The sequence below is a fragment of the Osmerus eperlanus genome, chromosome 7 (assembly GCF_963692335.1).
Source record: "Osmerus eperlanus chromosome 7, fOsmEpe2.1, whole genome shotgun sequence".
Lineage (NCBI taxonomy): Eukaryota > Metazoa > Chordata > Actinopteri > Osmeriformes > Osmeridae > Osmerus > Osmerus eperlanus.
In genome coordinates, this window is record NC_085024.1 from 2,168,945 (window position 1) to 2,195,795 (window position 26,851).

Below are 26,851 nucleotides of genomic sequence, written 5' to 3' on the forward strand. Positions count from 1 at the left end.
ATTTTCCATTCTCTCACAGGCTGCATGAGCTGCCAGAAAAGCCCGGCCTCGTGAACACAGAGCAGAGCTCCAAACTGAGACACATCATACAGGCTGCTCCCACACCACATCACGGCTCCTGACCACAGTGACCCTGAAACATCCACATGTATGTTCTCTGAAGATGAACGCGTTTCTGCTGAATCAGTTCAAGCAAACATCATCCAGGCTGTGATCCCAGTCTTTAGAGGTTATAGAAGCCAGACCAATCAGAACCAGCATCAGAGAGCCAGACATGCCGACTCAGGACATGAGGAGGAGGTCCTGCCAGGACACCTGCAGCTGGAGCAATAAGGTTGACATGTTGAACGTACAGGGGGGGGGGGGTTTGACCTGTGGCTTCTTGATCTGCAATCAAATGCTCAACCCACTGAGAAACACACACAATACTGTAGAGGCTAGGTGATGATGATGGTTCCGGATCAGAAGGATCAGCAGAACGACCGTGTTTGAAGTTGTCAGGCAGGCCTGCTGTGAAGCAGCCCACAGCCAGCCCAGCACGCTCTTCTTCTCCTGGAGGGAATAGCACCGGGCAGGGGTTCACACACACCCTCTGCTGGTCATACGTGGAACTGCAGGTTATTTACCTCAGAAGGCAAGCTGGAAAACTCAACAGAAGAAACTGATGTGTCAAAAGACAAACTTAACTCAGAGAGCCAAGCCTGTTCCCATAGTGAGGTCCAATCCTCCATGATGCTAAGCCAGATGACTCATACCAAACCAGGAGTGTTTATGTCACTGACTTCATTCGTTCACATAACTCATGTGGGGCCTCTAAGGATGCTGGGTAGTAATGACACACTGGAATAAATGGAGAGCACCACATACACACACACACAGAGAGGGGAGGGGGGAGAAGAGAGAGACACCAGTGTAGCAGTTCCCGTACTCCTGAATGAGCAGGATGACAGGACGAACCAGGCAGCCGTCTCCTAGGTGATCAACAGTAGAAACACAGTCGGGGCAGAATGACAGGAATTCAGACAGCACAGCACACCCTCCTGCAGACCACACTCACACACTGACACAATCCCTCCCTCCACCCCCCTTCTCTCCGTGTCCCTCCCTCCCTACCTCCCTCCCTTCTCTCCGTCTCTCTCTCTCCCTCCCTACCTCCCTTCCTTTCATTCTCACTCCCTATCCATTTCCCTCCCTCTCCTATCTCACTGTCTCTCCTCCCTCTGTCTCTCTCTCTCTCCCTCTGTCTCTCTCTCCACTTTAGAACATCACGCCACATTCTATCAACCTTTTTTTTCTTTATTTTGTTCCCGTCGGTTACAGACGAGTACACTGAATGACTCTCCGAGGAGTAGGTTGTTTCAGACAGAGCTTCCTTCTAGACGTCAGGGGTCAGAGGTCAGCCACACCACGCAACATTAGTACCATTTGTTTTTCAAGACTAAATGTTATTAGGTTAGCTATGGCTATGTTTCCTGAAACATCCACTTTCACATTGAGCATGTAAAAATCATGTAAGTACTGCTTAGCTTAGATAGACCGTCTTTTAAAAGAGCATTGTTGTGCTATGCTGCAGTCATCTTACAGCTGTAAAGTGAACAAAACACATTCAATCAATGAAGTAACTGTCTTCTTTATTTACATAATGTGTAAATATATACAAATGGTAGTTTCAATATAAAATTGCATCAGTATAGACAAGTTAAATATCTAATCTCGGAATATGTAATGAGCAACAACAGTGATATTTTTCTCTCCTGAATTGTAACGTTGTCATCCTAATACATTCATAGGCCTATCTTACTTATTTCATGTGACCAATCAGTGGACACTGTTCTCAGGAAGTGGGCTGAGCTGGGCTCTGGATCTCCTCTTGGCAGCGATGGCAGCCCAGATACGGCACAACATCCCGCCTCTGGAAACAACACAGACCTGTTACAACACAAATAGCACCCTGGCAACACACACTCACACAGTCACTCATATATATACACATACCTAAACACACACACAGTCACCTTCGACCCCCCCCCCCCCCCCCTTAGCGTTCCTGTAGCGACTTCCTGTTTGTGTTCTGTGCGAGCGTGGTGATTGGTGGGGGCGTCTCACCTGATCCCACAGTACACCAGGTCGTCTCTGGAGGCCGTCAGCAGGAGACAGTCCAGGCTGAACCTGTGAGAGAGCAACTGGAGAGACAAGCACAGTCTCACTATCAGCACCAGCACAGTCTCACTGTCACCACCAGCACAGTCTCACCACCAGCACAGCCTCACCACAAGCACAAGCACAGCTTCTCCACTAGACATTCTTTATCCAAAGTGGCATACAGGGGGGATTTGATCTGCAGTTCGATGCTCCACCACTGAGCTCCACCTTGTGTGAGTTATCAGTGTGTTATCAGGGTGCAGTGTGCTATCAGTGTGTTATCAGGGTGCAGTGTGCCATCAGTGTGTTATCAGGGTGCAGTGTGTTATCAGGGTGCAGTGTGTTATCAGGGTGCAGTGTGTTATCAGGGTGCAGTGTGTTATCAGTGTGTTATCAGTGTGCTATCAGGGTGCAGTGTGTTATCAGTGTGTTATCAGTGTGCTATCAGGGTGCAGTGTGTTATCAGGGTGCAGTGTGTTATCAGTGTGTTATCAGGGTGCAGTGTGTTATCAGGGTGCAGTGTGTTATCAGTGTGCTATCAGGGTGCAGTGTGTTATCAGGGTGCTATCAGGGTGCAGTGTGTTATCAGGGTGCAGTGTGTTATCAGTGTGTTATCAGGGTGCAGTGTGTTATCAGTGTGCTATCAGGGTGCAGTGTGTTATCAGGGTGCAGTGTGTTATCAGTGTGTTATCGGTGTGTCCCCCACCTTGTCTATGGTGTCCTGGTCCACAGGAACAGCCCTCAGCCAGGTGACCAGGCCCTGGTCGTCATCCCTGGCAGCACTGTGTGGCGCAGCGCGTCTCTCTACAGGAAACACAAGATTCTAGAAGTTAGGATACATAAATCAAATGTAAACAATAACATGAAAATGTAATACTTTAGGGTCCTAAACCTGAATCAGAATTTAGGATATCTGCCGACAGATCTGGTTATGTGCCGACAGATCTTGGTTATGTGCCGACAGATCTTGGTTATCTGCCGACAGATCTGTCATGAGCAGCTCTACGGCAGAGCGGCTGAGGAGGGACATGTCTAAATCCTGAAAGCAGCAGAGTGGAACTACCCTGCTTCTGAACCACACCCCTCTGCCTCCCTGTAGCACCACGCCCCTCTGCCTCCCTGTAGCACCACACCCCTCTGCTTCCCTGTAGCACCACGCCCCTCTGCCTCCCTGTAGCACCACGCCCCTCTGCCTCCCTGTAGCACCACGCCCCTCTGCCTCCCTGTAGCACCACACCCCTCTGCCTCCCTGTAGCACCACACCCCTCTGCCTCCCTGTAGCACCACGCCCCTCTGCCTCCCTGTAGCACCACACCCCTCTGCCTCCCTGTAGCACCACGCCCCTCTGCCTCCCTGTAGCACCACACCCCTCTGCCTCCCTGTAGCACCACACCCCTCTGCCTCCCTGTAGCACCACGCCCCTCTGCCTCCCTGTAGCACCACACCCCTCTGCCTCCCTGTAGCACCACGCCCCTCTGCCTCCCTGTAGCACCACACCACGCCCGGAGGTAGCAGCAAACCACATCCTTCTCACTACATGGTCACGAAGGTGTTCATGAACGCACTATAAGACACGGCCCAAAATATTCATCTCCCTGCATCCTCCGTAATAAACATCTGAAGGTGGGCTTGGCCACAGACAGCCTGGCCCAGCGATGATGTACTGTGCACAGGGTGAGATTGGAGTGCGTGGAGGTGAGGCGATACAGACCTGGGGTGTCTGCAGCCTGCCTGAGATGGTCGATCTCTTCCTGCTTCCTGTGGACAGACATCCTGACCAGATCCTGGTACTCTCTCTCTTTCAGCTCCAGCTGAGCCAGCAGTCTGGAACGCAAACCCACACCATCACTACCCCTATCACTACCTACCCCCATCACTACCTACCCCCATCACTACCTACCCCCATCACTACCTACCCCCATCACTACCTACCCCCATCACTACCTACCCCCATCACTACCTACCCCCATCACTACCTACCCCCATCACTACCTGCCCCCATCACTACCTACCCCCATCACTACCTGCCCCCATCACTACCTACCCCCATCACTACCTACCCCCATCACTACCTACCCCCATCACTACCTACCCCCATCACTACCTACCCCCATCACTACCTACCCCCATCACTACCTACCCCCATCACTACCTACCCCCATCACTACCTACCCCCATCACTACCTACCCCCATCATTACCTACCCCCATCACTACCTACCCCCATCACTACCTACCCCCATCATTACCTACCCCCATCATTACCTACCCCCATCACTACCTACCCCCATCATCACCTACCCCCATCATCACCTACCCCCATCATTACCTACCCCCATCATCACCTACCCCCATCACTACCTACCCCCATCATCACCTACCCCCATCATTACCTACCCCCATCATTACCTACCCCCATCACTACCTACCCCCATCATCACCTACCCCCATCACTACCTACCCCCATCATCACCTACCCCCATCACTACCTACCCCCATCATTACCTACCCCCATCATTACCTACCCCCATCACTACCTACCCCCATCATCACCTACCCCCATCACTACCTACCCCCATCACTACCTACCCCCATCACTACCTACCCCCATCACTACCTACCCCCATCACTACCTACCCCCATCACTACCTACCCCCATCACTACCCCCATCACTACCTACCCCCATCACTACCCCCATCACTACCTACCCCCATCATTACCCCCATCACTACATCACTTACTCCTTCACCCCATCAGTAAAAGGGACCTTACAAATAAAGTTTTGAATTATTGGTTGTCAGTGAGAACTTCATAATAGGCCAATGGGTTTGTTAAATGTTGAAGTAGGCCTCTGTACAGGATGTTAGCTACTGCTAGTGTTTACTATGATCTAAAAACGGTTAAGATTCCTAACTATTGAATGAACTAGGAATTATTGAGCAAATGAGCAGAGAAGCAAACAAACGATGTTTTGTCACCTTCTGGTCTCCAGTCGTAGGTTTCTCAGCTCCTGACTGAGGGGGCAGAAGCTGCTGAGGGCGGTAGGCGAGGCGAGGCTGGTTGTGGCGTCCTCCGGGTCCTCTGGCGCCCCCGGCAGGGCTGGAGGAAAAACGTCAGGATGCTCAGGATCACCTGCATGCTCCCTGTCAGGGGAGCTGTCCTCCGTCTCAAAGGACGACTGAAGCTGGAGCCTGAGCGCTGGAAAACATGGAGGAGTGAGAGAGAGAGAGAGAGAGAGAGAGAGAGAGAGAGAGAGAGAGAGAGAGAGAGAGAGAGAGAGGAGGAGAGAGAGACAGAGTGGGTCTCACCTGAGAGACAGACAGACAGACAGACAGACAGGGTCTCACCTGAGAGACAGACAGACAGACACAGTGGGTCTCACCTGAGAGACAGACACAGACAGACAGACAGACAGACAGACAGACAGAGTGGGTCTCACCTGAGAGACAGACAGACAGACTCAGTGGGTCTCACCTGAGAGACAGACAGACAGACAGACACAGAGTGGGTCTCACCTGACAGACAGACAGACAGAGTGGGTCTCACCTGACAGACAGACAGACAGAGTGGGTCTCACCTGAGAGACAGACAGACAGACAGACAGAGTGGGTCTCACCTGAGAGACAGACAGACACAGTGGGTCTCACCTGACAGACAGACAGACAGAGTGGGTCTCACCTGACAGACAGACAGACAGAGTGGGTCTCACCTGACAGACAGAGTGGGTCTCACCTGAGAGACAGACAGACAGACAGAGTGTTACCTGGCAGCAGCACCGTGATGGCGTCCCGTACTGCCTGTCTCAGGAGGTTATCCAGAGCAAACATCCAGTGAGGCTTCACCTGCTGATGCCGCAGAACCTTCTTCACCTACACACACAGGTTTGTTTTACTATCCTAGGTTAGGGTTACTATACATTTCACACAGTATGATAGACTTCATACATTATCACACACTTTATACATTACAACAAACTTCATACATTTATCACACATTTCCGTACATACATTACCACACACATCATACATAACTACACACTTCATACATTAGATTTCATACATTAGATTTCATACATTACCACACACATCATACATAACTACACACTTCATACATTAGATTTCATACATTACCACACACATCATACATAACTACACACTTCATACATTAGATTTCATACATTACCACACACATCATACATAACTCCACACTTCCTGCTTTACAAACCCCAGAGCCTCTGTGCGCCCCCTCCGATGAGTGTGGAGACCTACCGCGTCCTGGAAGCTGAACAGGACCGCCTGCAGGCTGTTGAGGGGTACTGCGGCGGCCAGCAGCGAGGCGCGCAGCGTCAGGAGACTGCTGGTCAGCAACTTCCTGTCCGGGGAGCGGATGTTCTCCCTCAGGCAGCCAATCAGATCGCAGATGTGTTCCGCAGTGACACACGCCCCCTCTTTCTTCTGAGAGAAGCGAGGCCCGAGGAAGGAATGCACACACACACACAGATACACAGTCAGACACACGCACAGACAGTCACACACACAGTCACACACACACACCACATTCAGAGTGTGGTGTCCCAGCCCTACCGGAGGCAGTGTGTCCTGGATGTTGGCGAGGACGTGGCTGATGTGGTCTGTCAGGACCCTGTGCAGGGTGGCCCTCCTCTCGCTGTCCTTCCTCAGCAGGAACAGGCCCAGGTTCTCCCCCGTGGCCGAGGGGCTGCCCAGGTCCCCCACAGGCTCCTCCGGAACCCTGGCCACCAGGGGGCGCCACACATGTCAACAAACGACCTCAGGAGCGAGCCTTGTAGGCCAAGGCCCTACTGCAGGGGCTTGGTTTCGATTCCAGCCTGGGCCATGTCCTCCCCCCTCTCTCTCCCCCCACTGCATTCCCTGTCCCTGTAATACTGTCGCTGGCTCTGAACAAAGCCTAAAAAATAACCAACCACAGCTTCCATTTGAACAGAAACAGGACTTGCTTGTTCTAAATAATAGTAATAATAATAGTAACTAGAGAGGGTAGGTAGGGTGTGCTTGCTTGCGTCGGTTGGACAGGGGTCCGTTTTTTAATGACATTTTTACAACTGATATTTCTGTATTTTATATAAAAATGCATACTTATTATTTATAAAGATTACATAGATTTAAAAGCATTTTTTTTTTGCTGCTCATTTACAACTGAAAATACGAGTGAAGTGTAGAATGAAATGGATGTCTTCTCATTTCCCCTGCAAGAGGCAGCCTCATCGTTGAATCAAAAAGAATACATTTGGCAGACCGGTGTACAAATGGACCTAATCTCTATGACTTAAACGTCCTTTTAAGTTTTTCCCTTCTCGTGATATTTTCATGCATTTAGCCTACTCATTGCATTCATTCATTAATAAAGAACCCCCTTTGAAGATTATTCTACGACGTTACCCGGCAGTAGAAGATGGAATCGCGATTCAAACAGTACCATCTGCTAACTGAAAATATGCCCCCCAAAACGTAAATAAGCTTGACATTTATTTAGTGGAAAATCGCTCATTCATAAAAAGCTCACTGGTAGCGATCATTGTAAGGTATTGCGATTGCGTTGGTTGAATTCGATTAAACGTTCCGTTGTACGGTTTAGGCTGAAATTAATTATTTTCATGAACAGATTGACAAAGTTTAGGCTGTGGCAATGAAGTTCAGGTTAGTAGTTAGATAGACTTTTGATTTAAGTAAGGGGAGTGCCGAACATGTTCTGTCGCCGTTTGACTTCCTAAACAGCTGTGTATGTTAGATGTTTTTGTCGTGTGTCTCGCGTAGGCTACAGCGTTGCAGTGATACACTGGATTGAAACCACAGGTAATGATAATTTCACCCACAAATCGTTTACTTGTAATCTAATGTCATAATAAATCCTACAACGAAAATGTATATGTGAGGAATGTTTATTTTAACGATTGAAAACAGATACATCATAGACCACTGTAGTATGTGTTGCCCGGGCAACAGAGGCTAATGTCATGCTAATGCTTCAGTGAAATAGTAGACTACCGTTTCCGAAAGTAGATGTGGGCCTACTTCCTTAATAATATCAGCTAATATTGTACATTACATTTCATAATAGTGTTTCACATCACAAAGTAAAATGAGTAAATAGTTATCACCCTGGCCTCTTTGCTTGTGGCGTTTCTGCAGCTGCCTTGCAGTAAAGCTATAGTTAGCCTAGCTATCCCCCAAGTTAACAGATGCGAAACGAATGTTCTGCTACAGGTAGTCACGCGTGTTTTCGTGACGTTAGTGACGTAGTGACGTTAGTAACGTCAGTGACTGTGGCTAGCAAATTAGCCACCGTTAGCTTCACTTTTCGCCACAAAAACTTAACTTAAGCCCAAACCATGCAACGGAACGTAAATTCCAATAGAAGCAACGCAATCGCTACCAAGACGAACCTTTTGACACCGCCGTTGTGTATGTAGGCCAAATATTGACTGAGTTTTAGGTGGGCGAAAATAAACAATAATAAATATATATGTGAGAGAACAAAGGTTGTGCTCTCGCCGAAGGCTTGAGCACACCCAATAATAATAGTACTAATGCCTTCCAGCCTACTTATACTGGTCCCTTCACTGTGGGCAATCTCAGGGCACTAGGTCATTAAAAAACGAAATCAAGCTATAAATAAATAGCAAAAACTAGATTGATTAAAACCCATTTAAGAGTGCATACATACTCAGTATAAGTGCTATTAAAGATAAGCCATCTTAAACTTCCACAGCAGTGCTGGGTATCACAAAGTAGCGTGAGGTACGAGACGCCTGTCACTCATGACTCACGGCAGGAAGCAGCTGCTAGTAGGCGGGCTCTCTGCGATGTCACTTCCCCTGAGGCCGGACTTCGACCTGCGCAGGTCGAGGGAGCAGGAGAGCAGGTCGACCTCGTCAGAGGCTGTGTCCTCCACGAACACCGCGACAGGCACAGACATGCTGCGCTGGTATTCTGCATCACATCAGTTCACAGGTCAGACGTGTGTCTGTGTGTGTCTGTCTAAAAGTTCAGAGGCAGCAGCAGGTGAAGCCTCTGGATGTTTGCTCTGGATAACCTCCTGAGACAGGCAGTACAGGGGGATCTGACACGCAGAGAGGGGGATCTGACACGCAGAGAGGGTCCTGACCTGCAGAGAGAGGGACCTGACATGCAGAGAGGGGGACCTGACCCGCAGAGAGGGGGATCTGACACGCAGAGAGGGGGACCTGACCTGCAGAGAGGGGGACCTGACATGCAGAGAGGGGGACCTGACATGCAGAGAGGGGGACCTGACATGCAGAGAGGGGGACCTGACATGCAGAGAGGGGGATCTGACATGCAGAGAGGGGGACCTGACATGCAGAGAGGGGGATCTGACATGCAGAGAGGGGGACCTGACCTGCAGAGAGGGGGATCTGACATGCAGAGAGGGGGACCTGACCTGCAGAGAGGGGGACCTGACATGCAGAGAGGGGGACCTGACATGCAGAGAGGGGGATCTGACCTGCAGAGAGGGGGATCTGACCTGCAGAGAGGGGGACCTGACATGCAGAGAGGGGGACCTGACATGCAGAGAGGGGGACCTGACCTGCAGAGAGGGGGACCTGACCTGCAGAGAGGGGGACCTGACATGCAGAGAGGGGGACCTGACATGCAGAGAGGGGGATCTGACATGCAGAGAGGGGGACCTGACATGCAGAGAGGGGGATCTGACACGCAGAGAGGGGGACCTGACCTGCAGAGAGGGACCTGACATGCAGAGAGGGGGACCTGACATGCAGAGAGGGGGACCTGACATGCAGAGAGGGGGATCTGACCTGCAGAGAGGGGGACCTGACATGCAGAGAGGGGGACCTGACCTGCAGAGAGGGACCTGACATGCAGAGAGGGGGACCTGACCTGCAGAGAGGGGGACCTGACCTGCAGAGAGGGGGATCTGACCTGCAGAGAGGGGGATCTGACCTGCAGAGAGGGGGATCTGACATGCAGAGAGGGGGACCTGACCTGCAGAGAGGGGGACCTGACCTGCAGAGAGGGGGATCTGACATGCAGAGAGGGGGATCTGACACGCAGAGAGGGGGACCTGACACGCAGAGAGGGGGATCTGACACGCAGAGAGGGGGACCTGACACGCAGAGAGGGGGACCTGACATGCAGAGAGGGGGATCTGACACGCAGAGAGGGGGATCTGACACGCAGAGAGGGGGACCTGACACGCAGAGAGGGGGACCTGACACGCAGAGAGGGGGACCTGACCTGCAGAGAGGGGGATCTGACCTGCAGAGAGGGGGATCTGACCTGCAGAGAGGGGGACCTGACATGCAGAGAGGGGGACCTGACATGCAGAGAGGGGGACCTGACCTGCAGAGAGGGGGACCTGACATGCAGAGAGGGGGACCTGACCTGCAGAGAGGGGGATCTGACCTGCAGAGAGAGGGACCTGACATGCAGAGAGGGACCTGACATGCAGAGAGAGGGACCTGACCTGCAGAGAGAGGGATCTGACATGCAGAGAGGGGGACCTGACATGCAGAGAGGGGGACCTGACATGCAGAGAGGGACCTGACATGCAGAGAGGGGGACCTGACATGCAGAGAGGGGGACCTGACATGCAGAGAGGGGGACCTGACCTGCAGAGAGGGGGACCTGACATGCAGAGAGGGGGACCTGACATGCAGAGAGGGGGACCTGACCTGCAGAGAGGGTCCTGACCTGCAGAGAGGGGCATCTGACACGCAGAGAGAGGGACCTGACCTGCAGAGAGCGGGATCTGACCTGCAGAGAGGGGGACCTGACCTGCAGAGAGGGGGACCTGACATGCAGAGAGGGGGACCTGACCTGCAGAGAGGGTCCTGACCTGCAGAGAGGGGGATCTGACACGCAGAGAGAGGGACCTGACCTGCAGAGAGGGGGATCTGACCTGCAGAGAGGGGGATCTGACACGCAGAGAGAGGGACCTGACCTGCAGAGAGGGGGATCTGACCTGCAGAGAGAGGGACCTGACCTGCAGAGAGGGGGACCTGACATGCAGAGAGGGGGACCTGACCTGCAGAGAGGGGGATCTGACATGCAGAGAGGGGGACCTGACATGCAGAGAGGGGGACCTGACCTGCAGAGAGGGGGACCTGACATGCAGAGAGGGGGACCTGACCTGCAGAGAGGGTCCTGACCTGCAGAGAGGGGGATCTGACACGCAGAGAGGGGGATCTGACCTGGAGAGAGGGGGTCCTGACCTGCAGAGAGGGGGACCTGACCTGCAGAGAGGGGGTCCTGGGTCTGGGGCTCGGGCCGGGGCCGGGTCCTCTTCCTGGGGCTGGTTCTCAGGAAGCGGTCCCTCAGGAGCAGGGAGGCCGTGGCCCTGCCGTCTGGGTCGGGGTCGAAGCAGCTCATCAGGAAGCGCTTCGCCTCGTCAGACATGCAGGCAGGAACCTCTGGGTGGATCTTGAACATGCCCACCTGCAGATCACATGCCCTTCCCTCGTCAAGCTGGTGGAGGTGTCAGCGTTCCGGATCGGACAGTTCTACTGTAGTTGCACCCAACTACCTATCCTACCTTACTGTTTAGCATGCCAGACAAAGTATGCACTCTATAAACGCAGCTGGGAAGTAAAACATGTATGTGATTCTGGTGGCAGCCATCTGTTTTCTTACTGTTCTGAACTGAACTGATTAGCAGATGTGGGTGAAACTGAGGTATTCTGCTTTCTGCACTGAATCTCATCTGCACTCTCACATGTGCTGTGGTGAGTAGCTACATAGGTGTGGAAGAGCAGGCTTCCTGTGAGTCCCCAACTTTCTGTTGTGGTGCTCAGGTGTCCATGCAGACGCCCTGCCCTGCTGTAGCTGTCTGCTCTACAGACCAAGCCGGGTGTTCCTTAACAACAGACCCTGTCTACCCCAGCTCCTAGCACCTTCAACATGTCCTGCCGGAGATGAGAATGTAGTAGTAATAATAATAACGTATTTTTTGTGTGAATGCTATTTAACCCGTTAAGGAGTAGCGTTGCACATATGTGATCGTTCGAATGCGAGTCTCACAGCATAACGTCGCATATATGCGCTTTCGAAGATTCCAACTGAATATTTTCCAATGGACAAAAACTATGCCACAAACGCTTTAGTATGGCTTCAAAATGTACGAATGAGAAGGCTAACAAGTAACACTAGCATGGTAGTAGCATTGCTACGAGTATTATGCTAGCCAACTTAGCCCGGAAGATAACTAAAGCTAGCTAGCTACCGTTTCGGAAAAATAATTTACGCTTTGGGGACAGTCGGAAATATTTAGAACTCACGCGTCTAAAAGGTAAATATTACGTAATTCCTGGGCAATAGAAAACATACATTAGGCACTTACTTTCGTTTTCGAAGTGTGTTATACATGCTGCAAGATCGCCTATACTCGTGCATTGCTTGGTATAATTGTTCCCGTATCAAGTGCGGCATATATTCCAGTGCTGTTTATACTCCTTACACAAAACTCCCATTCTGGTGGGGTGCTGTTCATAGAAAATGCGTCTTATTTTCCTAAATATACGGTAATAATAATCATAATGTACACTTTTATCCACAGAGACGTACAGTCCATGCGGTATTTGAACCTACGGCCTCTTACATCTGAAGTCAAACGAATGCTCTAACCACTAAGCTATAGATAAGAGCAGGCTGAGGTGAGGGTGTGTTGCCTTAAACATGGCCGCCTGCGGGCTTCCCAGCTCGTGGAAGGGGGGCTTGCCCGTGGCCATCTCTATGACCGTGCAGCCCAGGGACCAGATGTCGGCCGGCTTGCCGTAGCCCCGGGGCCCCTGGTCTATGATCTCTGGGGCCATGTACTGCAGAGTACCTGGAACACAGCAGAGCCAGCACTGAGCACACGTGCTCCAGAGCACATGAGCTACACGCACACACACTTCATACCTGATGGTACACTTTATACATGACCACACTTCATGCATTACAATACATACATTACTATACTCTTCATACATGACCATACACACATTTATAAGTAGTTGTATGCTACACACTTCATACATTACCACACGAGTTACAGGTCCTCCCTCCCTCCCACCCTCCCTCTCTGGGGTTAGGGTTAGGCCCATCTCACCAGTGAAGGTCTCTGTACAGGGGTTGATTCCAGCCAAGCGTTTAGATGTTCCGAAATCAGAGATTTTCAGCACGCCACTGTAGGTGTTGATCAGCACATTGTCCCCCTAGTGGACAACACAGGAACTACCACGGTCATTACATATTTTCAGCTACCAGGCACGGCCAACAAAAATAATACTTTGTGTGCAACAATAACATCTCAATTGCAATACTGCATAGTGCATTGCAGCAAAATCAACATTGTATCATCAGTGCAACATGAAACTATTTAGTGGCTGCAGTCTCTTCCGGCCCACCTTGATATCTCTGTGAACGATCTGGTTGTCGTGGAGATATCTGAGTCCCTCCAGGATCTGTTTGGTGTAGAAGGTGATGGTGGCCTCGTTGTCCTTCAGGGGCCCCCACTTGGAGCGCAGCAGCGACGACAGGCTGCCTGAGGGGGGCGGAGGAACACAGGGCTTCACCTTCTAGAAGAGCTAGATCTACGATGCGCTGCTAGGACCAATCCATCCATCACATGTCCCCCAGTCTGTAACTATCTCGATAAAGGTAACATGGCTATTTAGTTTTTCAGGATGTTGCTTTGAGGGTTATATGGACACCAGCCACCAGGGGCAACACTCCACATGGATCGCAGTGTCTCCACAGCATGGTGAAATCCCGGCTGTTCACCCCCCCAACACGCCCTGACTTCCTGTCACACTTCCTGCCTGCTGGGACACTCAGACGGCAAGTTCCTGGAACCCAGAATAAATGTGTGTCGTAACTGGCCTGTCTCGAAACCTACACAGAAGCATGTGCAGGGTTTTTCCTGGGTCAAAATGGGTCTTCGGTGCTCCAAAAAACAACAACATTTGTATATATATATTCTTTATTCCCAGGTGTTTTGCATCTCCCTCCCCCCCCCCCCGCCCCCCATATTTTCGTCATATTTCCCCTAAAGCAATAAAGTTAGGCTACTTAAAGACACCTTACACTCAAAGCATGTTCTAAATGGCATAAATGCTGCCAATTATTAATAATTAATAATAATGTACTCACAATATCGATCAAAATACCACTTTTACACAACATTAATACTGAATTTTTACTAGTGCAAGATTACAGTAGAATACATGTTACGCCACCGGTCACTCAACCAGTCGTTTGTAGGCTGGGCTAGCAAGCTAGCAGTGGCACACAACAGTCACGTAATGTGACCAGACTGAATTTAAAAGTATAAAAACACACTAGGGACACTGACAACGTCGGAAACCCTGCACCATGCATTATTAGTTTAATGTAATCTTTAAATTCAGGCTCGTCACATTACGTAACTTTGTTCTGAACAGAACTGGGTGTGCAGACACATACGATAAGTTTCTCCTCCATCTTGAAATTGTAAAACCTAGAAATGTTTACATAAGCAACAGTTGCTACGTTACAAGAAACAAGAAACCAATCCGATTGGCCAACGCTAGCGTTTTCACGCTCCTCATTTACATAAAGTTGAAAAATCCAACTTGCAACGCTCCGCTCGCCTTCCCACAATGCCCTACGCGAGCGTCAACGCTTGGTTTCATTTAAAATGAATTGGAAGCCGCCGCTCCGCTCTAGTGGACACGCACCGTTAGTCACATGACCCGGCAGCGCAGCCGCGCTGTGACTTCAGATTCTTCAAATGGACCTTCGGCGCAAACCGCCCTCAACCTCATTGATCAACCCCTGATCAAACGTAACTATGGCTAACGCTCTTTCCTCCTCGACATGGCATTGGCGTGAGCTCTGTTTATGATTTGTAAGGATGTAATCATTGACTGTACAATTTCTGTCTTTCTTTAAGTTAGACCATTTCATTGTGTTCATTGAAACCAATATCTCATATCAAACCCATAATCCAACTTGTTCATACGATCCCTTTACCTTACTTGAATAAATTCATTGTAAAGATATTTTGACGTGCGTGTTCACTAATGTTACGATTGGCTCTACACTTAAAACTAATTCATTCCTAAAGACGAGACTGACTATTACATATTAAATATAGGATGCCCTAATATCCTAAACCAATATTAGGGTGGTTCCCCGAGACTTTATTATACATTAAGTATTTCTATCCTTAAACGGGCAAACCCCGCTACACATGCATCTACCACACCACTGAGGTGAGAGACATTCCCTGCTAATTACAACTGAAGCCACGCCCAAATCCTCACAACCCAGTTCCTCAGAATCATCTCCACCATCTCATGTCACGTCAAGACACATGAACATGTGAACATGATGGCCAGTGAGAGATGATTCTGGAATGAATGTATTAAATAAACAAGTAAGGGGTGGAGGCAGAGACAGACAGCTAGAACTAGAGACTAGAGACACAGACAGCTAGGACCAGAGACTACATTTACATTTAGTCATTTAGCAGACGCTCTTATCCAGAGCGACTTACAGGGACATTCCCCCCGAGGCTGAAATGCCATGCCCAAGGACACAACGTCAGTTGGCATGACCGGGAATCGAACTGGCAACCTTCGGATTACTAGCCCGATTCCCTCACCGCTCAGCCACCTGACTCCCTGACTAGAAATACAAACAGCTAGAACTAGAGATTAGAGAGACAGACAGCTAGGACCAGAGACTAGAGAGACAGACAGCTAGGACTAGAGACTAGAGAGACAGACAGCTAGGACTAGAGACTAGAGAGACAGACAGCTAGGACCAGAAACTAGAGAGACAGACAGCTAGGACCAGAAACTAGAGAGACAGACAGCTAGGACTAGAGACTAGAGAGACAGACAGCTAGGACTAGAGACTAGAGAGACAGACAGCTAGGACCAGAAACTAGAGAGACAGACAGCTAGGACCAGAAACTAGAGAGACAGACAGCTAGGACCAGAGACTAGAGACACAGACAGGACCAGAAGACATCTCCTGGTGTACCTCCAGGAACTTCCTCCATGAAGATCTTGATGAAGTGGTCCTGGCTGACTGAGCCCAGGTACTGCACGATGTTCCTGTGTTTCAGATGCTTGTGCAGGGCAATCTCTTCATGGAGGGGCTGGGAGTATCTGGAGGACAACACACACACAGTTTAGGACCCTTGTTTAATCTAATTTAGACACCAGCGCATTTTGTATGATTACAGAGATGAACAAAAATGCAGTCGTTATCACTAGCTTAGCCATGTCATCACCCTTTTCTTTGTCTAATGTAAAACAGACAATGCAAACTAGGACGCTAATAAACATAGCTAGTTAGCTAGCTAGCTGCATGTAGCTTCCAGCCACACAGAGGGCTGAGGTCGTGACCAGCAGAGTGGGAGGGAGGTGAAACACTGAATGATGTGAATGCTACATTAGGTGGAAAACAGAAGGATTCTGTTTCAGTAATTCTGAAGCAGCTGTCACATGGGAGAGACAGAACCCGTTCTGTGGCCTGTAGAGGGTGAGCTTCGTCACATCCCCTTCCTGCTTGTCAGTCTCAGGACCACTAGCCCCACTGAGAGATCAGCTATGAAGCTCAGAGACTGTAGGTCGAGGCCTGGTAAACATGGAGGGAGCACACACACGCACAGTCTGTGTGGAGAACTGTTCTGGGCTGGAGCTGCACAGGGAGATGGCAGCCAAATAGTTTCTAGAAATATCCATTAGTGCTCCTGGGAAAACTTGTTCTCCAAATGACAAGGGTGTGTGTGTGTGTGTGTGTGTGTGTGTGTGTGTGTGTGTGTGTGTGTGTGTGTGTGAGTGAGTGAGAGTTTCTTACGTGCTGTCTCTCTCTGGTATCTCCTTGATGGCGATGCGTACTTGGTTGCTCAGGTCTCTCCCAGCGTACACCACTCCGTACGTGCCTTTACCCAGAACCACCTTGTCTCCGCTGGGGCTGGTCTCGTAGATGAACTACCGGAGGGTGACCACCAGCTCGGATTACAACCGTGTGTGTATGTGTGTGCATAGGATTGTGTGTGTTGCAAGTGTGTGTTGTATGTGCATTTGGTCGTGGGATAGAATGTAGATGTGTGTGTGTGTGCTGTACGTGCGTGTGTGTTTGTGTTACTGGGAATAGATGTGGAATTTCACAGGCTACCATAACCAAATATGTGGAAAGGGAGCTGAAAAACAGATGCCTTCTAAGACACCACTGACACACACACACACGCACAAACATGCACACACACGCACACACAGTGTGGCAGAGGGGGAGGCAAGAAGGGAGAGTAGCCAAGGGAGGAAAGAGGGAGAGAATGGGAGGGTGAGAGAGGAAAAGGGAGAGGGGGAGGGTATATCTAACCTCCAGTACTCCTGCAGTCGGAGAGCTGGGATCCTCTTGTAGAGCTTCTGTCTGTCTCAGGAGAGAGTTCACCAGCTCACAGAACCTGCCGGAACACTGGGCGTTACGAATGCCTTGGGGCGCTCACACACACGCACGTACACACACAAACACACCAACCCTCACACACACCTATAAACGCACCCACACTTCCAAACAAACACCCACTTCGTCATGCAAGCGCACACACAGTGAGCCTCACCCTTTACAGTGCAGCTCACTGGGAAAGCACAGCTGGAAGTCGTCAGAGTTGTAGAGGACGTACAGGAAGCAGCTCCGCTCGTCAAACTTGGACACGCTGAGGATGACATCACCATCATCATCACCAGCATCATCACCATGGACACACTGCACATGTTTATAGAGGGATGGTTCTGATGCACGCTAATGTAACCGAGTTACACTGGTTAACTCAGTCCTCAGTATAAAGACTGCCCACCCACGCCACTGAACACCTAGCTTTTGAGTGGCGTAGCTGGTTAAAGTGGTGTTTAGAAAAAGGGGGTGGTCCACTTGTGATGTGGGAGTACAGCAAACACTGGAGAGGGTTGGCAGAGGATGTTAATACAAAATTCAGGAACAAATTAATCATTACAAATGCTTTATACCTTGGAGGAAGTGATTCTAGGATTTTGGGGCATTTAAATATGTAAAGGAACATCCATATTGAGGACAACACTGCTAGAACATGGTGTACGCCTTGGAGGTATGTTCTTAATAACCCCATAACATATGACCATGTCACATCAGGGCCAAAGCTGCACAGAGATGCAGCTGGAAGTGGCGTCTGTAGAACCATCCACTCCAGTACAAACAAAGTTTCCCCTTTCAGCCAAGTCAAAAAACAATGTTTACATGCAGATTCACAGAATATTCCTGGAAACAAGTATCCTCACAAGAGCCTTTCCTCTTTAAGAGGGTTGGAGACTGAAGACGTCAATAACGTGTGTTGTTATGGAGGAGAACGGGCTGTAGCGTGTTGTTATGGAGGAGAACAGGCTGTAGCGTGTTGTTATGGAGGAGAACAGGCTGTAGCGTGTTGTTATGGAGGAGAACGGGCTGTAGCGTGTTGTTATGGAGGAGAACGGGCTGTAGCGTGTTGTTATGGAGAACGGGCTGTAGCGTGTTGTTATGGAGGAGAACGGGCTGTAGCGTGTTGTTATGGAGGAGAACGGGCTGTAGCGTGTTGTTATGGAGGAGAACGGGCTGTAGCGTGTTGTTATGGAGGAGAACAGGCTGTAGCGTGTTGTTATGGAGGAGAACGGGCTGTAGCGTGTTGTTATGGAGGAGAACGGGGGATAGCGTGTCAAACATAAACGGAACAGAAAAAAGAACATCTTTAGCCAAAGGGGCGACTGACTGAGCAAGCAAAACAAGGGTAAAGCACAATGTGAAATGGATCCTCTGCTTCAAAAGTAACACAGATGCACACACACACACACATCCTGTGAAACAGCACAGTTTAAGGAGAGTGTGAGAGAGGGTCCATGTGCTGTTCTGTGATTGGACACACATACCTCACACCCCGGATGGCATCAGCTGGGAAGGTCCACTGGTGCAGGCCTTTCTGAGGAGAGAGATGGCACACCATCAGCACACACACACACACACAGTGTACACACACACACACACATACAGTGTACACGCACACACAGATACAGTGTACACACACACACACACACATACAGTGTACACACACGCGTCTGTATCTGGTCTAGAAGAGACCTAGACAGAGCAGCCAGTGGTGCAGCAGATAAGCTGAGGTGTGGATGAAAACCCAGCACACCTTCTCTGGTTAAACATTCACTGGCTTTAACAGCGGCTCCCAGATGGCTGCCGGAACGAGCCGTCACAACAGTCTGGACTCACAGCAGTGCCCTGCTACGTGACAGTTATCCTCCTGGGGTGGGGGGGGGGTACCTTATGCATGACAGTACTTATTCTCCTGGTGAGGAGGGGGTGGGGGAGTGGAAGGGAGGTGGGTGAGGCAGGTGGGAGGTGGGTGAGGCAGGTAGGAGGTGGGTGAGGCAGGTGGGAGGTGGGTGAGGCAGGTAGGAGGTGGGAGGAGGGTGAGGCTGGTGGGTGAGCCAGGTGGGAGGTGGGTGAGGCAGGTGGGAGGTGGGAGAGGCAGGTAGGAGATGGGAGGTGGGTGAGGCAGGTGTAAGGTGGGTGAGGTGTGTAAGGAGGTGGGTGAGGGGGTGTAAGGAGGTGGGAGGTGGGTGAGGTGTGTAAGGAGGTGGGTGAGGTGGGAGGTGGGTGAAGGGGTGGGAGGTGGGAGGTGGGTGAGGTGTGTAAGGAGGTGGGTGAGGTGTGTAAGGGGGTGGGAGGTGGGTGAAGTGTGTAAGGAGGTGGGTGATGGGGTGGGAGGTGGGTGAGGTGTGTAAGGAGGTGGGTGAGGTGTGTAAGGAGGTGTGTGAGGGGTGGGAGGTGGGTGAGGTGTGTAAGGAGGTGGGTGAGGTGGGAGGGAGGTGGGTGAGGTGTGTAAGGAGGTGGGTGAGGTGTGTAAGGAGGTGTGTGAGGTGTGTAAGGAGGTGGGTGAGGGGTGGGAGGTGTGTAAGGAGGTGTGTGAGGGGTGGGAGGTGTGTGAGGTGTGTAAGGAGGTGGGTGAGGGGGTGGGAGGTGGGTGAGGTGTGTAAGGAGGTGGGTGAGGGGGTGGGAGGTGGGTGAGGTGTGTAAAGAGGTGGGTGAGGGGGTGGGAGGTGGGTTCAATTTCAATTTTGTTTATTTGATCAAGAGGGACAGTGTACATTCATAAACATTAAAATGTAAATGCACCCAATTATAGCCAAAAGGCTAATTTCCATTGGCAGTCCCTCTGCCAGAGGGAAAAAGGCTATACAACCTAAAAAAAAAAGGCATTAACGTATATCAAACATAACATTGACAGTAAATACAAAAATAAAAAAAATAAAAAAAAGAAATAATAAAATAAAATACAATCCCAATATACAAGTTCTACTGCTTACCCACTAGTAATCACATTTTTGGTTATTTATCAACCATGTTTTGAGATTACTTTTAAAACAGTTGGATGAGGTTGATTCTCTAATGTTTTGAGGGAGATGGTTCCATTCCCGGGCTGACCTAATTGAGAAAACCGACTGTCCAAATACACTTTTTTTTAAAGGAATAACACAGTCTCCTCTTGCTGCCCCTCGAGTAGCACTGGTTGCTGGTGTTCTAAACTTGACTAGGCTGCATAGTGGTGGGGGGGCCAGGTTAAACCGGATTTTGAACATTAAACAGCAGTTCTTGAATGTGATCATGTTGTCCCAACTTAAAAGTCTGTATTTATGGAGGACTGAACAGTGATGGTGTGATTTAGGTTTTTTGTCAAGTACTTTGAGAGCCTGTTTGTAAAGAGACATTACTGGTTTAAGGGTAGTGGAGTTGGCAGTAGACCAGGTGGGTAAGCAGTAGTTAATATGAGATAAAAACAACGAGAACATGTACATTTTAGCAGCCTTGGTGGACATGTGATTTCTAAGATGCCTAAAGTTGGCTAAGGTGAATTTTAAATGTTTGCATATTTTTGTAACACGTTTTTTAAAAGTAAGTTGATTATCAATCAAGATACCAAGATATTTGTAATCCTTCACAATCTTGATTCTTTGATCAGAAATAAACACATCGGGTTCAGTGTGAGACTTGTTGGTTTTAGAAAAAAACATAGCAACGGTTTTGGAATTTGAGCTGAAGACAACATTTGTTTAACCAGTCAGACACATTAACCATGACCTTTGTAAGCCTAGCAGCGACCTCTACATTATTCTTACCCCACCCAAAGATCACAGTGTCGTCTGCGTACATCAGAACCTCACAGTCTTGGCAAACTGATGGTAAATCGTTAATATAAAGACTGAAAAGAAGTGGACCCAGGATTGAACCTTGGGGAACACCTGTAGACAGATTTTGGAAGTCGTATAATACATTGTTTATTTTAACACACTGAGTTCGAGTTGATAAATATGATTTGAACCAGCTGGATGTAGAAGAAGAAAAGTTAAACTGATCAAACTTAGACTGAAGTATGTTGTGGTTGACCGTGTCAAACGCTTTCCGAAGATCCAGAAATACTGCACCCACAACTCCTCCTCTATCCATAAGGGACTTGACCCTTTCAATAAAATAGACCGTTGCAGTCTCGGTGGAGTGATTTGGTCTAAAACCATGCTGCATAGGGTGTAAAAGCTGATTAGAGTTAAGATGATAAATGAGTTGCTCGACTGCTAATTTTTCTAAAACTTTGGACATTATGGGAAGTATGCTAATAGGTCTGTAATTGGCTGCTGAGTGAGGATCACCATTTTTAAAGATAGGAACTACAACTGCAGGTTTCCAGTGATCCGGAAAACACCCATGTTCTTGAGAGAATGACAGGTTAGCAATATGGGTAGTAGGCTTTTTTAACAACACGCAAAGGTCTTTAACCATGGCAGAGTCCATTTCAAAGATGTCCTTTGACTCTTTGGGTTTAAATGATTTGATGATGTTCTCTACTTGTTCTTCAGATACCCTTTCAAGGTTAAATAAGTAGCACAGTTGGATTATGAGAAATGCCACCATACTGCTGGTGTGAAGGGAAACTGTTGGCAACAGCAGCCACAGAATCCACAAAATACTCATTTAGCATTTCAGCCACCATGGGGGGGATCATGTGAAAGACTGTCATTGATCCTGAGTTCTATCTGCTTTCTAACATTGTTTTGTCCAATTAATTTCTTTATTTGTTGCCATATTTGTTTAGAGTCTCCTTTAGAATTTACGATTATTTCAAGGAAATAATTTTCCTTGGCTTTTCTAAGTTCTCTTGTCACCTTGTTTCTTAATGCTGTAAAAATGTGCCTATCAGTTATCCGTTTGGACTTCAGGGATGTTTTAAGGGCTCGATCCCTTTTTCTCATCAAGTGAATAACATTTTCATTTATCCATGGCAGAGAACTCCTTTTATGTTTCCTTCTTGACTCCATTGAGAAATCTTTGATTGTCTTGTGTATATTTTCAGTAAAGCATTGGCTAGTAAAGCTCACATCATTTGAAACAAGTATCTCATCCCAACTAATCTTCTGGATAGCATTCTTGAAATCTTCCTTTTTGTTCTTTGGTATCCTCATGCAAGTTTGAGTCGGACCATTAATGGAACGCTTTACACCATTCACTTTTCTCGACATTAGGATCAAATTGTGATCAGACAGTCCAGTGATAAGATTATACGATTTTGTTATTCTGTCTGGTCTGTTGCTAAAAATTAAATCTATCTGGGTGGAGGAAGTATTAGTAATACGGGTTGGTCCATCAACCAGTTGAGTTAGATTAAAGCTGTCAGTAACCTGTTTAAGACATTTTCTTGAGGATTTATCTACCCAGTTGGTATTGATGTCACCACAGATTATTATCTCTTTGTTAGAGTCACATTGTTGTAATAGGTCTCTGAATTTATCATAAAAACTAACAGTTGCTGAGGGGGGCCGGTATAATACAATTAGGATGAAAGACATTTCCGGAGATAGAACCATATTAAGACCTTGACACTCTCACAGTTTGTGAATAATATTTCATTGCAGCTAATTGATTCCTTAACATAACACAAAACACCACCACCTTTACCATGTTTTCGATCATTTCTAAAAATGCTGAAACCAGGCACAGTTATGGCTGCATTGGATGAATTTTCATGTAACCATGATTCCGACATCGCTAGATAATCGATATTTGAGTTGTGTAAAAGATGCTGAACTTGTTCACATTCAGAGATAATACTTCTAATGTTTATATGACCACCTAAGAGTCCTTTGGGTTTGCTCCTAGCATCCCAAATAAGTTTAGAGTCATTGACAGTTTTAAAGATATTCCATTTACGTTGCTTGATTATAGCTCTATTTATGCGCCTGTTAACTAATGTAGGCCTAGAACAGTGAACTGCGGGTTTATCAGTTTCATCGCATGATCCCACCGCTCCGGGAATGGCGTTGAGCAGCGAAAGTCTAGCTGCTTCAATTATGGGGGGGTGGGAGGTGGGTGAGGTGTGTAAGGAGGTGGGAGGTGGGTAAGGAGGTGGGTGAGGTGTGTAAGGAGGTGGGTGAGGTGTGTAAGGAGGTGGGTGAGGGGGTGGGTGAGGTGTGTAAGGAGGTGGGTGAGGTGTGTAAGGAGGTGGGTGAGGGGTGGGAGGTGTGTAAGGAGGTGGGTGAGGTGTGTAAAGAGGTGTGTGAGGGGGTGGGAGGTGGGTGAGGTGTGTAAGGAGGTGGGTGAGGGGGTGGGAGGTGGGTGAGGTGTGTAAGGAGGTGGGTGAGGGGGTGGGAGGTGTGTAAGGAGGTGGGTGAGGTGTGTAAGGAGGTGGGTGAGGTGTGTAAGGAGGTGGGTAAGGAGGTGGGTGAGGTGTGTAAGGAGGTGGGTGAGGGGGTGTAAGGAGGTGGGAGGTGGGTGAGGTGTGTAAGGAGGTGGGTGAGGTGGTGGGAGGTGGGTGAGGTGTGTAAGGAGGTGGGTGAGGTGTGTAAGGAGGTGTGTGAGGGGGTGGGAGGTGGGTGAGGTGTGTAAGGAGGTGGGTGATGGGGTGGGAGGTGGGTGAGGTGTGTAAGGAGGTGGGTGAGGTGTGTAAGGAGGTGTGTGAGGGGTGGGAGGTGGGTGAGGTGTGTAAGGAGGTGGGAGGTGGGTGAGGTGTGTAAGGAGGTGGGTGAGGTGGGAGGAGGTGGGTGAGGTGTGTAAGGAGGTGTGTGAGGTGTGTAATGAGGTGGGTGAGGGGTGGGAGGTGTGTAAGGAGGTGTGTGAAGGGTGGGAGGTGTGTGAGGTGTGTAAGGAGGTGGGAGGTGGATGAGGTGTGTAAAGAGGTGGGTGAGGGGGTGGGAGGTGGGTGAGGTGTGTAAGGAGGTGGGTAAGGGGGTGGGAGGTGGGTGAGGTGTGTAAAGAGGTGGGTGAGGGGGTGGGAGATGGGTGAGGTGTGTAAGGAGGTGGGAGGTGGGTAAGGAGGTGGGTGAGGGGGTGGGAGGTGGGTGAGGTGTGTAAGGAGGTGGGAGGTGGGTAAGGAGGTGGGTGAGGTGTGTAAGGAGGTGGGTGAGGTGTGTAAGGAGGTGGGTGAGGGGTGGGAGGTGTGTAAGGAGGTGGGTAAGGAGGTGGGTAAGGAGGTGGGTGAGGGGGTGGGAGGTGTGTAAGGAGGTGGGTGAGGTGTGTAAGGAGGTGGGTGAGGGGGTGGGAGGTGTGTAAGGAGGTGGGTGAGGGGGTGGGAGGTGTGTAAGGAGGTGGGTGAGGTGTGTAAGGAGGTGGGTGGTGTGTAAGGAGGTGGGTGAGGTGTGTAAGGAGGTGGGTGAGGGGGTGGGAGGTGTGTAAGGAGGTGGGTGAGGGGGTGGGAGGTGTGTAAGGAGGTGGGTGAGGTGTGTAAGGAGGTGGGTGAGGTGTGTAAGGAGGTGGGTGAGGGGGTGGGAGGTGTGTAAGGAGGTGGGTGAGGTGTGTAAGGAAGTGGGTGAGGGGGTGGGAGGTGTGTAAGGAGGTGGGTGAGGTGTGTAAGGAGGTGGGTGAGGGGGTGGGAGGTGTGTAAGGAGGTGGGTGAGGTGTGTAAGGAGGTGGGTGAGGGGGTGGGAGGTGTGTAAGGAGGTGGGTGAGGTGTGTAAGGAGGTGGGTGAGGTGTGTAAGGAGGTGGGTGAGGGGGTTGGAGGTGTGTAAGGAGGTGGGTGAGAGGTGTGTAAGGAGGTGGGTGAGGTGTGTAAGGAGGTGGGTGAGGGGTGGGAGGTGTGTAAGGAGGTGGGTGAGGTGTGTAAAGAGGTGTGTGAGGGGGTGGGAGGTGGGTGAGGTGTGTAAGGAGGTGGGTGAGGGGGTGGGAGGTGGGTGAGGTGTGTAAGGAGGTGGGTGAGGGGGTGGGAGGTGTGTAAGGAGGTGGGTGAGGTGTGTAAGGAGGTGGGTGAGGTGTGTAAGGAGGTGGGTAAGGAGGTGGGTGAGGTGTGTAAGGAGGTGGGTGAGGGGGTGTAAGGAGGTGGGAGGTGGGTGAGGTGTGTAAGGAGGTGGGTGAGGTGGTGGGAGGTGGGTGAGGTGTGTAAGGAGGTGGGTGAGGTGTGTAAGGAGGTGTGTGAGGGGGTGGGAGGTGGGTGAGGTGTGTAAGGAGGTGGGTGATGGGGTGGGAGGTGGGTGAGGTGTGTAAGGAGGTGGGTGAGGTGTGTAAGGAGGTGTGTGAAGGGTGGGAGGTGGGTGAGGTGTGTAAGGAGGTGGGAGGTGGGTGAGGTGTGTAAGGAGGTGGGTGAGGTGGGAGGAGGTGGGTGAGGTGTGTAAGGAGGTGTGTGAGGTGTGTAATGAGGTGGGTGAGGGGTGGGAGGTGTGTAAGGAGGTGTGTGAAGGGTGGGAGGTGTGTGAGGTGTGTAAGGAGGTGGGAGGTGGATGAGGTGTGTAAAGAGGTGGGTGAGGGGGTGGGAGGTGGGTGAGGTGTGTAAGGAGGTGGGTAAGGGGGTGGGAGGTGGGTGAGGTGTGTAAAGAGGTGGGTGAGGGGGTGGGAGATGGGTGAGGTGTGTAAGGAGGTGGGAGGTGGGTAAGGAGGTGGGTGAGGGGGTGGGAGGTGGGTGAGGTGTGTAAGGAGGTGGGAGGTGGGTAAGGAGGTGGGTGAGGTGTGTAAGGAGGTGGGTGAGGTGTGTAAGGAGGTGGGTGAGGGGTGGGAGGTGTGTAAGGAGGTGGGTAAGGAGGTGGGTAAGGAGGTGGGTGAGGGGGTGGGAGGTGTGTAAGGAGGTGGGTGAGGTGTGTAAGGAGGTGGGTGAGGGGGTGGGAGGTGTGTAAGGAGGTGGGTGAGGGGGTGGGAGGTGTGTAAGGAGGTGGGTGAGGTGTGTAAGGAGGTGGGTGGTGTGTAAGGAGGTGGGTGAGGTGTGTAAGGAGGTGGGTGAGGGGGTGGGAGGTGTGTAAGGAGGTGGGTGAGGGGGTGGGAGGTGTGTAAGGAGGTGGGTGAGGTGTGTAAGGAGGTGGGTGAGGTGTGTAAGGAGGTGGGTGAGGGGGTGGGAGGTGTGTAAGGAGGTGGGTGAGGTGTGTAAGGAGGTGGGTGAGGTGTGTAAGGAAGTGGGTGAGGGGGTGGGAGGTGTGTAAGGAGGTGGGTGAGGTGTGTAAGGAGGTGGGTGAGGGGGTGGGAGGTGTGTAAGGAGGTGGGTGAGGTGTGTAAGGAGGTGGGAGGTGTGTAAGGAGGTGGGTGAGGTGTGTAAGGAGGTGGGTGAGAGGTGTGTAAGGAGGTGGGTGAGGAGGTGGGAGGTGTGTAAGGAGGTGGGTGAGGTGTGTAAGGAGGTGGGTGAGGTGTGTAAGGAGGTGGGTGAGGGGGTGGGAGGTGTGTAAGGAGGTGGGTG

At 50.2% G+C, this 26,851-nt stretch overlaps 1 protein-coding gene across 2 annotated transcripts in view; it reads right to left on the reverse strand.

Annotated features, from left to right (window-relative positions):
* Window positions 1–1,614: 1,614 nt before the first annotated feature.
* si:ch211-1i11.3 (mitogen-activated protein kinase kinase kinase 5) overlaps window positions 1,615–26,851 on the reverse strand; it is a 32,470-nt gene continuing 7,233 nt past the window's right edge. Inside the window, exons 11-28 of one of the 2 annotated variants that reach the window (XM_062466467.1) lie at window positions 19,070–19,119; window positions 17,755–17,850; window positions 17,514–17,598; window positions 16,989–17,122; window positions 16,167–16,294; window positions 13,544–13,680; window positions 13,246–13,351; window positions 12,824–12,981; window positions 11,393–11,594; window positions 8,948–9,110; window positions 6,726–6,891; window positions 6,411–6,593; window positions 5,906–6,011; window positions 5,121–5,340; window positions 3,854–3,966; window positions 2,849–2,946; window positions 2,107–2,183; window positions 1,615–1,912 (exon numbers count right to left, since the gene is read on the reverse strand). In XM_062466467.1, coding sequence (XP_062322451.1) covers window positions 1,819–1,912; window positions 2,107–2,183; window positions 2,849–2,946; window positions 3,854–3,966; window positions 5,121–5,340; window positions 5,906–6,011; window positions 6,411–6,593; window positions 6,726–6,891; window positions 8,948–9,110; window positions 11,393–11,594; window positions 12,824–12,981; window positions 13,246–13,351; window positions 13,544–13,680; window positions 16,167–16,294; window positions 16,989–17,122; window positions 17,514–17,598; window positions 17,755–17,850; window positions 19,070–19,119 — 2,316 coding nt within the window. In that variant the 3' untranslated portion in view covers window positions 1,615–1,818. Of the gene's footprint in view, window positions 1,913–2,106; window positions 2,184–2,848; window positions 2,947–3,853; window positions 3,967–5,120; window positions 5,341–5,905; window positions 6,012–6,410; window positions 6,597–6,725; window positions 6,892–8,947; window positions 9,111–11,392; window positions 11,595–12,823; window positions 12,982–13,245; window positions 13,352–13,543; window positions 13,681–16,166; window positions 16,295–16,988; window positions 17,123–17,513; window positions 17,599–17,754; window positions 17,851–19,069; window positions 19,120–26,851 lie in introns of both variants that reach the window. The other variant, XM_062466466.1, reaches the window with a different exon arrangement.